General features: G+C 37.2%; 1 protein-coding gene across 1 annotated transcript in view; it reads left to right on the top strand.

The window, feature by feature from the left end:
* The window catches only part of slc17a6a (solute carrier family 17 member 6a), a 29,727-nt gene extending 16,106 nt beyond the window's left edge, over positions 1 to 13,621 (top strand). The window contains exons 5-12 of the mRNA XM_073831684.1: positions 3 to 18; positions 100 to 186; positions 293 to 435; positions 4,520 to 4,669; positions 6,269 to 6,401; positions 6,504 to 6,614; positions 6,726 to 6,853; positions 10,592 to 13,621. Coding sequence (XP_073687785.1) covers positions 3 to 18; positions 100 to 186; positions 293 to 435; positions 4,520 to 4,669; positions 6,269 to 6,401; positions 6,504 to 6,614; positions 6,726 to 6,853; positions 10,592 to 10,939 — 1,116 coding nt within the window. The 3' untranslated portion in view covers positions 10,940 to 13,621. The remainder of the gene's footprint in view (positions 1 to 2; positions 19 to 99; positions 187 to 292; positions 436 to 4,519; positions 4,670 to 6,268; positions 6,402 to 6,503; positions 6,615 to 6,725; positions 6,854 to 10,591) is intronic.
* The last annotated feature ends 2,365 nt before the right edge of the window (positions 13,622 to 15,986 follow it).

The raw sequence follows: 15,986 nt of genomic DNA, 5'->3' as shown, positions 1-15,986 counted from the left end.
CAACCACCTCTTTTTGTGGTAAATACAATTTGCCTTTTTCTAAAATCACACATAACCCAGAAAAGCCAAAATAAAAGCTGTAAACACACTGTGTTTCAGGTTCATACGCGGGTGCTGTGGTGGCCATGCCGTTGGCTGGAATATTAGTGCAGTACTCAGGCTGGTCTTCTGTCTTCTATATATATGGTAGGTTATAAACCTGAAATCATAACAGACTTCTCTCTTTTTTTTTTTTTTTTTTTTTGGTTGTTTTGGCTTTCTTGGATCATGTTTCCTCTCCACTGGGTTACAGGCAGTTTTGGGATTGTCTGGTACATGTTTTGGATTCTGGTTTCATATGAGAGCCCAGCAGATCATCCCACCATCTCAGATGAAGAGAGGACCTACATAGAGGAGAGTATTGGAGAAAGTGCCAATCTACTGGGGGCGGCTGAGGTATGTTCCCTAATCTGAAGATCTCATGAAATCACATTTGTGGTTTTGTGGGTAATAGTCCATGTCTATTAGCTTCAAGGTCATTTATATAAATTAAAGAGGTCATATGATGTTGCTAAAAAGAGCATTATTTTGTGTGTTTGTTGTAATACAATGTGTTTATGTGGTTTGAGGTTCAAAAAACATTATTTTCTACATACTGTAGGGGAAAGTGGGGTGATTTGTGCCAGGGGGAAGTAGTTCCACCCCTTGTTTCTAGAAAACTATATAATAACTTGGTCATGTGACCACATACTTTTGAAGAGCCATCCAATTTACCTATCCCTCAAAGAAGAGAGACACAGGGCATGAGGTCTAAGCACATTTTAGCTAAAAAAAACCTGTTTTTTGCCTTTCAAAGTAAAATTTATATGATCAAGGTTTTTTGATTGTTGCATCTGAACAATTATAGACACGTTTGAAAATATTTCACACATGTTTTAGTGCTATAGGCTACACAGTGAGTCTATACAGTTAGCATAATGTTAGCTCTAAACTGCGGGATCATGCAAGTCTTTCAAAATTGTTGGGCTGGGGTGATTTGTGCCAAAGGGACAGGGTTAAAGGTTGTATCAGTGATTTCAAGCCTGAAACATAAAGTGTCAAATTCAGCTGACCTTTCTTCACGATCCGCTCGCTGCCTGCCCCATAAATCGACTGTAAAAAAAAATGCGTCAGGCTTGAAATCGCTGATACAACTTTTAAGTTGTGCCAGTGGGATGTTAAGTAGTAGACCATCTAGACCAGGGCTGACCAACCCTGTTCCTGGAGAACTACCTACCTGCAGACTTTAGTTCCAGTCCTGCTCCAACACAGCTGTCTGTGATTATCACATGCTAACTAAGAGATTAAGTAGCTGGTTCAGGGGTGTTTGATTAGGGTTAGAGCTGAACTTTGTAGGATGGTAGATCTCCAGGAACAGGGTTGGGCATCCCTGATCTAGACCTGCATACCCACAGGGGATAGTCTGTGTGAGGAGATGAGCGTGCCTCATCAGTGTTTGATTTACCTGCAGTTTGTCAGATTTTTAAGTGGCCTAAATCACAATGGGATGTTCAAAAATGTTCATAAGAAAGTAACTTCTTTCCTATATGTTACATAATTGACAGACAGCGTTTTGTTGACAGAGTGTTCTAATTATTCACAAATATCATATATTGAGTTTTTTTGTGTTTTCCGAAAAAGTAGAAAATATGACATGCCAATAGTTTAATAGGGTAACAATATCTAAATAAACCTTAAATGAGCAATTTTTATTGAATTTGTCTTGATTTTATATAGCATTACAGTTCATGACAATAAAATGCTCTTTTTAACTTAAATAATCACTGGCACAATTTACCCCAATGTATTCTCCCCAAAGGCACAACTTACCCCGCACCGGGGGCAAGTTGTGCCACGAGACCACTTTTTTTTTTCTGAAAGCTATAATTCTGAATCAGTTTATTTCAGATCCAAAGTTATTGTTCCCGGGGATGCACCACATGCTGAAATATATGTACAGGCTTAAATTGGAGGGATTACTGTCATGGCTTCACTATAAAGTCACTTTGAGTAAAAACTGGCACAACTCACCCCACTCCTCCCCTACATGATTTCGATTTTTTACAAAACTCATCGTTGATGGAAGGTGTTGTCTGATTGGCCAGCTATCTGGTGCGTTGTGATTGGCCAAATACCTTTCTCTAAATGCAGCCTTGGTGAACATAAAAGTCTTATAAATAAAATATAATAAAATAAAATTGACCCCTAAATAATCTAAATCAATTTTTAGCTGAAAGATATTAGCGATAGCAAGTTTCAAATCATGTTTTTCCTCAAGTTGCCAGAGTTCTAAGAGCTTTTGCCCTGGAGAGAGATTGAGAATCTTTTACGATTCCATTTCATCTCAATGGCAGTGGCCTAGCTTGGGAATAGAAATCCATTACATAATTTTACATGCAAATTAATTTTAAAATAAGTAGAGGGTAAAACATCTCTCTCTCTTTCTAGCAACCTGATCTTATGACGAAAAATTTCCTGTGGGAACCTTTTGGCAAGATGCGAAATACATACTGCTATGTCCACTGATTGTTTTTTCCTTGGAACATAAACATACAGTGCCCTCCACTAATATTGCCACCCTTAGTAAATATGAGCAAAGGTGACTGTAAAAAATTTATCTGCATTGTTTATCCTTTGGATCTTTAATTCGAAAAATTCACAAAATTCTAACCTTTCATTGCAGTAAAACAATGGAAAATGGGGGGCATATTTCGTTATGAAATGTTTTTCTCTAGTTCACTTTGGCCACAATTATTGGAACCCCTAGAAATTCGTCTAAGTAAAATATCTCTAAAATATATTCCCATTAATATTAAATTTGTTTAGCACACCAGCGTGGCTAGGAGTATAAAATTGTCCAGTCATGTCTCTCTGTTTCACAGGATTATAAATATGAGGAACACAAAAGCCAAATTCCCTTAATCATCCATCACAAGAAGTAAAACCAAAGAATGTAGTTCTGATGTGCAGAACTCACAAGTTTTTAACTCATTTTTATTGTAATAAGTTAAAATAACTTGTAGTTTTAAGCTGATTTAACTTAAGTAAGCAGCTGCCTTAAGTTTTTAAGTTGAAACTGGTGAATTTTTTTTACAGTGTACGTTTTCATCATGAGATCAGGTAGCTTTCTTACTATTTATGTTTTTGCAGTGTTGAATGCAATTTTTGAAAGTCCAGCAGCGGAGAGACGGTAGATGGGTGTAGTTACAAAATCGTGCTTGTCAAATTGTCTTTAAGCACCCTGTAATATGGTTTCTTAAGATGTCCATGCAATGGGTCATGAACTGAGAAATCAAAATCTTCCCCCTTAAATTAGGTGGCCTTAACTACTATGTAATTACATTTAAATTAATCATTTGGTGCAATGTACTTATTGAGTACATATAGTTTTTTTTTTTTTTTTTTTTTTAATATAAGTACAATGTAAAAACATGTATGTAATTACATTTGTAATTAATTTCTGTAATTACCACTGTTAACCCATCCCTTACACCTTAACCCACCCTTGAACCTACCCATACCACCAAACCTGTCCCTAACCTTAACCATATCCCACCTTAATAGAAGCAAAAGTGTTTTCCAATGCAATATGACCACATTAAGTACATCATACTTATTTATTTTTCTTTATGTAAGTACTTGATAGTTAAGGCCACCTAATATAAAGTGTGACCCAAAATTCCCTTAATCTTTTGACATATAAGAGGTCATTGTACTATAAAAACACCCTGTAAGTGTCAGCAGACAGCACTTTCTTGTAAGTCTAAAAACAGCTTGTATTGAAGTTAATTTGTCAAAACAGCTGGTTGTTGAATGTACCACTCTATGATGTAACAGTGTGGCTAAACACTGCCCCCACAAAAGAAGATCAACACCTGCTTCTACATCGCTGCCTGTTTAGCCCCGCCCACCGATTCACGCATGTAGTGTAAATAACAAGAGGCAAAGAAACCAAATCATAAAGATGGCCACGAAGACAAGAAGTCACTATACAGTCTTTGCTTCGCCTTCCTTCTGATCCCAAAATTAGGAAAGAGTGGATGAACTTTATCTTTAATGAAATTCCAGACTGTGTCTATAAGAACGTCATCCTTTGTTCATTTTATTTTGCCGTGGATTCATTTACAAATAAAGCACAATTCAACACATATGTAATTTGACACACTGTGCCGAATATATTGGATCCAACAGTAACGTCGCACCACACAATTGTGAGTAGCTGTTTTTATTCTGTGGTCACCATTGCTTTCTGTTATTACGGATCGTTTGATACGTACTGAGTATTTATGCATCCATGAAGTATGCAGGCTGTCAAACACACACAACTATTAGCCAATCATAGCAGTGAGCGTTTACTTCTAAATCTACAATCTACAATCTGCCACACGTTTTTTGATGCACAAATCTTAAAAATTGTAAGTGGACCTCAGAGAACAGTACACAATAATAAACAAAGGCAGTTCATGACCCTTTTAACGTGATAATTTTTTCTTCTCTACAGAAATTCAAGACGCCCTGGAGGAAGTTCTTCACCTCCATGCCGGTCTATGCAATCATTGTGGCCAACTTCTGCAGGAGCTGGACCTTCTATCTGCTGCTCATCAGTCAGCCAGCGTACTTTGAAGAAGTGTTCGGCTTTGAAATCAGTAAGGTGAGAGAAGCCGCTAAACTGATTTAGGGGGGAATATTTTTACATTAATCAAATCTGTAGTTGTGCTTTAGCATTTACTGAATTGGTCTCATATGCAATTCTTTCTCAGGCCTCATTTGAATCGTTACCGTCTGTCCTGTTTGACCCTCATTCACTGCTGCCACGCATGGAGCCGTCCGTATTGGATTGTATTTGCGATGTCGGCCATTCAGAAAAGTGTGCTCACATTGGCGTACATAAATAAAACCTGACATTGTTATTGATCTTCCACTTCTGAGCTGAAAGAGTGATATAAATCCTGCAAGCCTGACAGGTGTAATTGAACCACTGCTTTGACTCTGCTGGTCAGAGCTGCCTCATAGGTGCAGTATAGGAGATTGGACTTGTTTTGTGGCTTTACCAGTCAGGGCTCATTTAGAGTTTCAATATAGTGATTTAGTGTATTAGTATTTCTAACAGTTTTGTTTTTGACATTTCGTATCCAGGATGATAAATAACCAGCATTTTTTAATTTGATAAGAGAAAATCACCATTAAATTCCATTGTATTGAAAAGTGTGGCTCCTTGCCACTATCCTAGGGCTGGGAATCGCTTACAAAAAGAATAGATTCCAAGGCATTGGAGATCAAGAGTCGATTCCAACGTTTGGAATCGATGCTATTAAGGGGAGTCGACTCCTTATTCAGAGCCGTTCTCAGTTCAACAAAACGTATAAATGGGTGCCATTTAAACGGAAGGCTGCATCCCATGAATGCTGCATATCTCGGCTATTCAAACATCGCTGAACGTTGATTGACGAAAATAAACTGAATGAAAACGAGTAATTTCTAAACTCGTCTGAGTTTAAGGATGCATGCAATTTACCTCTTGCTCGCTAATAGTTGTTATAAGTCTGATTCGTTCCCACAAAAAGATTCACTCAGATAGATCATTAAAATGAGCCAGTTCAAAAAACGATTTCGAAGTTATTTTACGGGGGAACTGGTTTATGTTGTCCACAATTTTGAGTGCTGTACGACAGAATAGATCATGATGTGATCGAGGGTCTTGATCTTATTTACATCTTAAATAAATGCTATTTTAAACCGTTCTATCAGCCAATGATAACTCTGAAAGAAAACGCAGAGAGCACATTATATCAGTGGCCGAGAGCGCATCCGATTTACGGCTACGCCACAAGCTCTTATATCAGTGTTGTTATTAAAATTCTGTTTATTTTGTTTCAGTGTAATGTTTGCTAATTTTGTCATTTTAGACATGTCATGTCTTGTTTTATTCATGCAATAAATGCATGTCCACTGCTGAGCTGTGGGTTATGACTAATTTCATGGGCTATGCAGACAAAACAAAATTAAAAAATTATATATATAATTTTTTTTTTTTTTTTTCAAATGAAGCTTAATTTTGTGAGAAGGCAACTTTCTATGACCTTTACATCCTGCATTCATTGTGAAATTAGCTTTCTCCGATCTAAACAAGAATCAAAAAAGAATCGGAAACAACAGTGAGGAATCGATTCTTGGAATCGAATCCAATCGATTCCAAAAATTTCGGAATTGAACAGCCCTACACTATCCCACTGATGTTTTGTGTTGTCAGGTCGGTATGGTCTCTGCTCTACCCCACCTGGTCATGACCATCATAGTGCCAATTGGTGGTCAACTGGCTGACTTCCTGCGCACCAGAAACATCTTAACCACCACTACTGTCAGGAAAATCATGAACTGTGGAGGTAAGAATACCACATTTCATTAGAGCAAATGTATCTTGCATTTGGAATTAAAAGAAAATATTATGATATCGTATGACCTTTGGCCCACTCATTTTATTGAAGGGTTTGGAATGGAGGCCACTCTACTGTTAGTGGTTGGTTTCTCTCACAGTAAAGGAGTGGCCATCTCGTTTCTGGTGCTAGCTGTTGGTTTTAGCGGCTTTGCTATATCAGGTGAGTTTTTTCGAGTTTTGAAATGCAATTTTGATTTACATGCATTCAAAAATGCATAATAATTGTCTCCCAGTATTTCTGATTTCTTCTTTGATCCTGTCCTTCTTCAAGGTTTTAATGTCAACCACTTGGACATCGCGCCAAGGTATGCCAGCATACTGATGGGTATTTCTAATGGAGTGGGCACTCTTTCTGGAATGGTCTGCCCTCTGATTGTAGGTGCTATGACCAAAAACAAGGTGAGAAATCCTGAAATTAGCCCTACTTTCAATATTATGTGTTTACTGTAACCTGAACTTGTTAAATCTGATACAGTAGTAAGAAAATGGAAGCGTTTATTGTACCTTTACACAAAATGTGTAAAAAATCTAAATGTTTACGTACAGTCAAACCAAAAATGGTTTTAAACGCCTTCAACATTTTTCGCATTATCACAGTTTATTGGCTATAGCTTAAAAATGGTAATAAAATATGACAAGAACTCAAGAGTTAAAATGTGTCAGAACAAGTTAATCTTGATAATTACAGATAGAACTTTGGACTACCAGTAAAATTGATAACATTTTGGGACCCAAAATTGGATAAATATTACTGGTAGTCCACTGTATGAAGAATTATTTATATACTGTGTCACAGTTTACTTTTTTTCACTGTCCTCACTTACATAGATGAACTATAGTGTCCTGCACCCACTAGTAAAAAATATCAAAAATTATATCTGGTGTCTTAATAATTTTTGGTTTGACTGTGTGTGATTTTTTTTTTTTTTTTTTTTTTTTTTTTTTTTTTTTTTTTAGCATTATATATGATACACTTCATTCTGTTTTGTGATGTAAATCAATGAGATCTTTATAGGAGTATAGCAGGACTGCATGATAAAATATGAATATCAGTTGTCACACTGTATCTCACAATAATATGCCTTAATAAGATCATATTTAAAATTGTAGTTTTATGGTCAAAGCCCTGTACATATGTTTCATTTGCTTCAGTTCAGTAATTGTCTGTCTTGAAATATTAAAAAACTAAACTAAATATAAATTATTATTATGTTACTTCATAAAAAATGATCAAAGATTTCACAACAAAAGACATGTTCAATTACAAACCGTAGGTGGATATTTTTAGAATGATACGACAAGGCCTTTTAAGTATAAAGTAATTAGACAACAGAAGATGTGGTAGACTGTGTAGAATGATTTTTTTTTTAGCAAAGATTAGCTCATATTGACAGTTTATATATTTGATAGAAATTTGTGCATCAAATATAATACAAAAGGCTTTATAGAATTAAACACACATGCAGTGTTCAAATTGCATATTACCATACTCTGCATTAGCATACCTGCTATATTTGACCAAGTGTGCAGTATAGAACACAACAAACTGCGGAGAGTACGGCATTTTACGACGCAATACACTTAACTTGGTATTCTGTCTCCATTTTGACCAATGCAACACATTCTCACTCCAAACACGTCACACATGACGCTTGGTCAGGACCCCTTGGCGTCACTTTTGACACACTTCTGTCACCTCCATTGCTTTTAATTGTTTGCATTATGTGTCGCATTTAATGGTTTGCATGCATTTGCAAAATTATTTTACGTAAATGTACTTTCATAGATATTTTGGAGCACTTAACCCCACCCCTACCCTAAATCTACCCATTTCTGAACAATATAAAACATGCAACAGCCATTTATTACAAACAAGGTTGCATTCCAAGACCTCCGATATCTTTATGAAAAGAGTAAATCATAAGGTTTAAATTGCTGAAAATGATCTTGCTCCAGCTCATATCACATTCAAAACGATACTCCCGAACTTGTTTAGCATGACACAATCGGCCATGAGACACACAAGAGCCAATGGCATTTCACAACCAAAGCTGATGTAGCGTTTCTTTTGGCGGCAATTTTTGAATTTGTGCACAGACTGCACACAGGATGAGCTTTACAGCAGATAGAGATGGTGATTGCGTCTATTCCTCTCAGAAATAAATTGTTTTGCCTGAGAAGACTTTGGATAATAATACTTTTTCAATAGATTGTGACTGTAGTTGTATCTGCCTGTTATATCCTCTGTTTTATATTGACAAATGGTTAGGTTTAGGGGTAGGGGTTGGGTTACATGCTCATACATGTGTAAATAGTGTCATGTAAAAATAATTATTTTGACTGTTTACACTGAAACTAACACACACCCCAACATATATGCAATAACGGCAAAATTTGTACCCAATATGTAATTTAAAAGGGGTCCTATTATGCTTTTTTAAAATTTAGTCAGTGTGTGGTGTATATGTTTGGTCATAAAAAAAAATTAAAAAAAAAACTCTACAAAGTTACAAATCTCAAAGTCCACCCCAAAGGGATATATATATATAAAATCTCTTTTCAAGAATTACAATGAACGGCTCCTTTGGACTACAGCGTTTGTTTTCCAGATGATATTTTGTCACAATGCGGTCTATTAGAATATCATTCAAATAAATCCTGCCTACAGAAATTAAAATCGGTGGTGGGTGGGGAGGGACAAGGTGGGAGATTCGCCTAACTTTTTCGGGCATGTAAATAATTCAATAAATGAGCACAATAATGATAATATCATGTATCGGCGATCTCACAGGCTGACGATAGGACCAACACTACTGTAGCCTATTGTTTAATCACCCTCCATGCATCCTAGGTGTATATGACTTCCTTCTCTCAGACAAATGCAATCGGAGTTATATTAAAAAATTATCCTGGCACTCCCAAGTTTTAGAACGCCATAGACTGGTGTTTCTCTCCATCAGTCCAAAACAAGTCCAATAAAGTGCATAGATCCATAATAAAAAATGCCTCACATGGCTTCGGGGGGTCAATAAAAGCCTCCTGTAGCGAACAGATTTGTTTTTGTAAGAACAATGGCCATATTTAAAACCTAACAATCACTTTAAAATAGCTTGCGTAGTTGTACACGGAACTTGCTGCTTTGTAAAGCTGTTCGCCAATCGCAACGCAGTGGGACTGCTAACCAATCACAACACATTTTGTTAGAAAGCTATTGTAGTAAAAAAAATAATGCGTTTTTTGAACCACCAAGAATGAAAGCATGCTTTAGTGCATCCCCAAAATTAAATCAAGACTTTGTAAATGAGCATAATAGGCCCCTTTTAATCATGACGAAAATTAACCATGGTTTTACTACAACTAAAACCAAAAACTATAGTTAAACCATGGTAACCACAGATTAACCATGGTTTTGCCACACTAACTACAAAACCATGGTTAATTTGTGGTTACCATGGTTTAACCATAGTTTTTGGTTTAGTTGTAGTAAAACCATGGTTAATTTTCATAGGGGTGGGACATTTTATTTAAGCGTCAATATGTGACGAGTTGTGTCACAGTTTTGTCATTGGTTTTTCCCATTTGTCTTCCCCCTGTAATTTTGTGATCATTTGGTTTAGTCCTCGTTTGTGTAATCACCGTCACCTGTGTTTAATCATGAGTTACCCTTTATAAGTCTGTCTTTGAGTTCAGTGTATTGTCAGTCCTTAACGTTATTTTGATGTGTGTGAAAGCCCTTTGTGTTCCTGCCTGTTCCAGCCTTGTTCATCTTGGAGAATTCTATTAAATATATTGTTGATTGTTAATCTCGTCTATCGTCTCGTCTCGTCCTGCACACACCCGTGACAAGTTGGGAGTGAGAATGTGTTGACCAATGTCGTCTATTTCAACTGTGTTTTTAATCATCTCTTAATTATTTATTGACTAATTGAGTTTTTTTACACAAAGTTGGAACAAAAATGCAAAATAATTTCAAGAGCTAAACATGCAACGTAGTGAGGTCATGTGATTAAAAATGTTTATTGTTGCATGAAGCATATTGGTGTTTTTCATACCATTCTAAACACAGCCACTAAGAATTACAGTAAAAGTCAGCAAAAAAAACTGCATTCCTGGGTTTTTCTATTCTGTGTCTATCAGACTCGTGAGGAATGGCAGAACGTGTTCCTGATCGCCTCGCTGGTGCATTACGGTGGCGTGATCTTCTATGGGATATTTGCGTCCGGCGAGAAGCAGCCGTGGGCCGATCCGGAGGAGACCAGCGAGGAGAAGTGTGGCTTCATCGATGAAGACGAGTTAGCGGAGGAGACCGGTGACATCACGCTGAGCCACGCTCCTTTCGGAGGCCAGGCTGCTTTTGGGGCCCCCGCCAAAACATATGGGGCCACCACACAGCTGAACGGGGGATGGGCGAAGGGCTGGGAGAAAACCGAGGAATACATCCAGGAGGACGTCGAGCAGAGGTATACAAGAGATGGGTACTCCTAGATATTTATTCACAAAGCAAATCATTAAAAAAGGCAAAGCAAAAAGAAATAAAATAGACACTGTACTTAACAAGCATAGAAGTCAAAGACCTTTTTCAAAAGTCTTTATCCTGGAGCGAATAGAGAAGATATTTAAGAGGGCATAATGTATTCAGAGATATTAATTAGAATATACCGATAATTATATGAAAAAGTCTATATCAAGAATATATATGGCTATGTAAATGTTTCCTTTAAAAATACAGATATGTTCAGTTATTACTGTGGTTTATGACATTTAATCAATTGACGATATTTAATAGCACAGACATCTGTAATCAAAGCACAGGTCTTGGCTGTTTTTGCAGGTTTAGACTAGTTTTGTGTCTTCTACTGTAACTTTAGCAGATGATGAGTAGTTTAGTTGAATCGGTCAGGACCAATTAGAGTAGAGTAGATTAGATTAATGTAGTTTTGTTCAAAAGAAACAATTGTTTCACTCTGGTTTACAGAGCTCTTGCCATTGACCTTACAGAAAATATGCAAAATTTGGGTTAACTATATGATATAATTTAAACCTACAAAGAATGCTGTTTATCATTATGTGCGTGTACTATATTACACATTATAAATTAGTCCCTTTATTTGGGACGTAAACCTAGAAGGTAGAGCAAAATAGATATTACTGTTTGATGCAGAGAGAATATAAAATAGCACAAATTTGCAAAACATAACTGCTATATCTGAATAAAGACGTGTATTAAAATGCGTGTGAAATATACTGATAAACCTTTAAATGTTGAAACATCCTAAAGTACACTTGAGAACTTTTTAAAGTGCAATCTTGTAAATTTTGTTCAGCTATAGTTCCATCAACAATACATTCGCGTGTGTGCTTGGCAATACAGTCCTGTATTTTAAGTGGTATTAAGCTGGTCTTCATTTAAAATGTTCCATTTTAACCAACGTATAATGACAAACCAGTCATTTTCTAAGATACTTTGAATGCACTGACATGTTGTTATTTGGGAAAACAAGTAATTTCTATCTTAAGTATGTGTTTTTGACATGGATTTACTGTTTCTGTGAGACTGTTGTGAATCTGGGTCAGTGATATCTGTGCTTACTGTTCTTATTGGGCCATATTTATCAGAAACTGTCATTAAAAAGTGAGGGTGTCCATTCGGGATGTATATTGTGATGCCATTGAGATCATTCCATATGTATGGTCAAATCCTGATCATCCGATGTATTTAAGTGTTGCCATGCAAAGCTGATGTAATATGTTGAGAGAATTTCACAAAACCTTCACGATGTGCAGGTTCTATTTAACCTAAAAATCAAAAGAAATAAGAAAATGTATATTGCATTAAGAAAACGAAGCCTGCTTTTAGGACCATTGAAGTTTTTTTTACGTTTTAAAGGATAACTATTGCCAAAATGCAATAGAGATCGACACTTCTTGACTGGCAAGACGGCCGCGAACGGAAACTCAAACAGTGAAAGTGAGTTGTTCAAAAACTTCCTTTTTAGTAAACTCTGTGTACACAAACAATGTTCTCAATGCTGGAGTTCATGTGTAGAGACCCAGGCGATACTTCCAGCAAAGTTTCATGGTGTGTTGAGCCTTCTTAGTGTTGTAAAAATATCGATTTTGATGCGCTCAAAGTTATGCCCCTAGTACTCCCATTCACCGGCCATTGACCACAAAGCGAAATCACGGTCAATCTCAAAAACGGCTCGTTTGTCGTAATTATGCTTTTAGATATATGTTTGTCTCATTTACAGTAAAAAAAAAAAAAAACAGCCCAGGTTGCATTTTGGCAATAGTTATCCTTTAAGCACATCCTTAAAGCACATCCTTAATTCTCATTACCATGATGCAAAAATAAATAAATGAAATTAAAAATAATAATTACAATAAATACTTTATATAAAAAATATAAAATAATGGTCCTAAAGCTTGATTTTCTTTAGAAATTGCACATGTTTTTGTGGGATTCACTCGGATTCTTTATTCATGACACAAACCAGTGTGTTGCGTTTGGTCAACCAGCAGTAATCTAAGATGATGTGTCAAAGTCTTAAACAAAATAATAATAATAATAATGGAAAAAAAAAAACTATTAAGAACATCTACTGCAATAATTTACTGATAACATCAGCAATCTTGTTATATTCAACATCTAATCCATTCAAGAAATCTGAATTGTGTCTAGTGTACTACGGAATCATTCGAATGTTTGCGAAAGTCTTATTGATGCATCAGAATCAGCTTATGTTTGTTCTGGTCTGAAAATTCAAGGCCATTTTCAGAGGTTGGAATCTGAGCCATTAATTTGTTCTAAAACTCAGCTAGATGTTTTCTAGATTTGTGTATTTTGTGATGAATTGATCACAAACCTAAAGCTCTTTTCATGGCCTCTTGCCTGAGACTGAAGTGCACAAGTGATTGTTATATTCTATTGTGTCAAATAGAGCGATTTGTTGATGTCAAAAAGTGTTAAACTGTATGAATTGCTCACTAAGTGTGATTTTATATACAATTATTCCAATCAAGACATTATTATTATGTCTTTTCTTTGATTTTTGCGACTGGTGGACCAAAATTTAAAGGTTTTGAAAAGATAAGAGTTGATGTTCTTTATAGAGTGTGATGATTATTTTTGCATGATATAGTCATTAAAATCATCCTGGGCATTGATTTGAAATCGTCATGTCTCTCTTTGTGAAGATCTAACAAACATTTTTGTCCCTGTAACATACGAGGAAAACATACCAAGGGTTTGTGAAAGTGACACTTCATAATGTTTCCTGTAATGTACATCTGCAAAACTTATTTAATATCTATCAAACACTCTGCCAGGATTTCTCTAGTGTGTTAACCTTATATGTAACCAGAGTCGATAGATTTGACTCATTACACCGGTGGATCTGATTAAGGTGAATGACCTACAAAGAACAAATTACCAGCAGCAAATTAGATGGGAACGAATCACTAATCAATACCATTTAAAACCCCTACAACAGACTGCTGAGCGTGCTGGTCATTTATTTGTTATTCAGCATGAGAGTATAGAGCAGAATTAAAGAACAGACCCTCCAACACCCAAACCAATTCAGACCATCCCAAAATCAGACTACTGCCAGGCCCTCTAATACCTAGACAAATACTAGACCCTAAAAAATCTAGGACAATACCAGACATTCAAAGACTAAAACCTAGACCAATACTACACACTCAAAGACTAAATCCTAGACCAATACAGGCTCCTAAATACTAAAACCTAGACCAGTACCAGTACTAAAGTTTAATCTGTACCAGACCTCTCAAAGACTAAAGCATATACCAATTGTGGACCTCCAGATGCTAAAAGCAGACCATCCAAAATCTAGGCCAATACCAGACCTTTAAAAAATCCAGATCAAGTACAGACCTTCTAAAGCCTAGGCCAGTTCCAGACCCTAAAGACCAAGGCCTAGGCCACTGCCAGACCCTCAAAGACTAAAGCCTAGGCCAGTTCGGACCCCAAGGACTATACCAGACTAAAGCCTAGACCAATATCAGACCTATACCTATAGCAGACCTCCAAAAATCTAGACCAATACCAGACCCCCACAGACTAAGCTGGACCAATACTGGACCTCAAAGACTAAAGCCTAGACCAATATCAAACCTCCAGAAATCTAGACCAATGCTAGACCCCCCAAAATCTAGACAAATTCCAGACCCCAAAGGTTAAAGCCTAGACCAATACCAGACCATCAAAGATTAATTCCTAGACTAATACCGGACCCCCAAAGACTAAAGCCTAGACTAAAGCCTAGACCAATATCAAACCTCCAGAAATCTAGACCAATACTAGACCCCCCAAAATCTAGACAAATTCCAGACCCCAAAGGTTAAAGCCTAGACCAATACCAGACCATCAAAGATTAATTCCTAGACTAATACCGGATCCCCAAAGACTAAAGCCTAGACCAATACTAGACCAATATCGGACCACCAAAACCTAAAGCCTAGACCAATACCAGACCTCAAAGACTAAAGCCTAGGTCAATATCAGACCCCCAAAGACTAAAGCCTAAACCAATATCAGATCGCCAAAAATTTAGACCAATATTAGACCGCAAAAAAATCTAGACTAATTCCTGACCCTAAAGACTACAGCCTAGAACAACATCGGACCACAAAAGACTAAAGCCTAAACCAATAATTGACCCCAAAGACTAAAGACTAGGCCAATATCAGACCTCCAGAAATCTAGACCAATACTAGACCCCCAAAAATCTAGACCAATTCCTGACCCCAAAGACTAAAGCCTAGACCAGGGATCCTCAAATCTGGCCCACAAGATCCATTTTCCTGCAGAGTTTAGCTCTAACCCTAATCAAACACACCTGAGCATGCTAATCGAGGTCTTCAGGATCATTAGAGAATAACCGGTAGGTGAGTTTGATCAGGGTTGGAGTTAAACTCTGCAGCGCATTGGCCCTCCAGGGTGAGATTTGAGGAACCCTGGCCTAGACCAATACAAGACCCCCAACGACTAAAGCCTAGACCAATACTAGAGCGCCAGAAATCTAGACCAATTCCAGACCATCAAAGACTAAAGGCTAGACCAGGGTTCCTCAAATCTTACCCTGGAGGGCCAAGTTTAGCTCCAACCCTGATCAAACTCATTTACCTGTGATTCTCTAATGATCCTGAAGACCTTGATTAGCATGCCCAGGTGTGTTTGATTAGGGTTACAGCTAAACTCTGCAGGAAAATGAATCTTGTGGGCCAGATTTGAGGATCCCTGGGCTAGACCAATATCGGACCGCAAAAAAACTAAAGCCTAGACCAGTGGTTCTCAACAGGGGGGGGCGCGCCCCCCTTCCGATCTCTCTGGGCCCCCCTAGGGTTGAGAACCACTGGTCTAGGCTTTAGTTTTTTGGCGGTCCGATATTGGACCGGCAAATTGTCTGTTCTTTCTCGAAAACAAGGCATTATTTGGGTACTGGGTGTATTTTATTGCGTTTCATGTAGAACAGATATTCTAAACCGGTGGTCCTCCAGGGTGCCG

Source organism: Garra rufa, chromosome 25 (genome assembly GCF_049309525.1).
Source record: "Garra rufa chromosome 25, GarRuf1.0, whole genome shotgun sequence".
Lineage (NCBI taxonomy): Eukaryota > Metazoa > Chordata > Actinopteri > Cypriniformes > Cyprinidae > Garra > Garra rufa.
The sequence above is the reverse complement of the archived record's forward strand: the minus strand, read 5'-3'. Positions and strand labels throughout refer to the sequence as shown.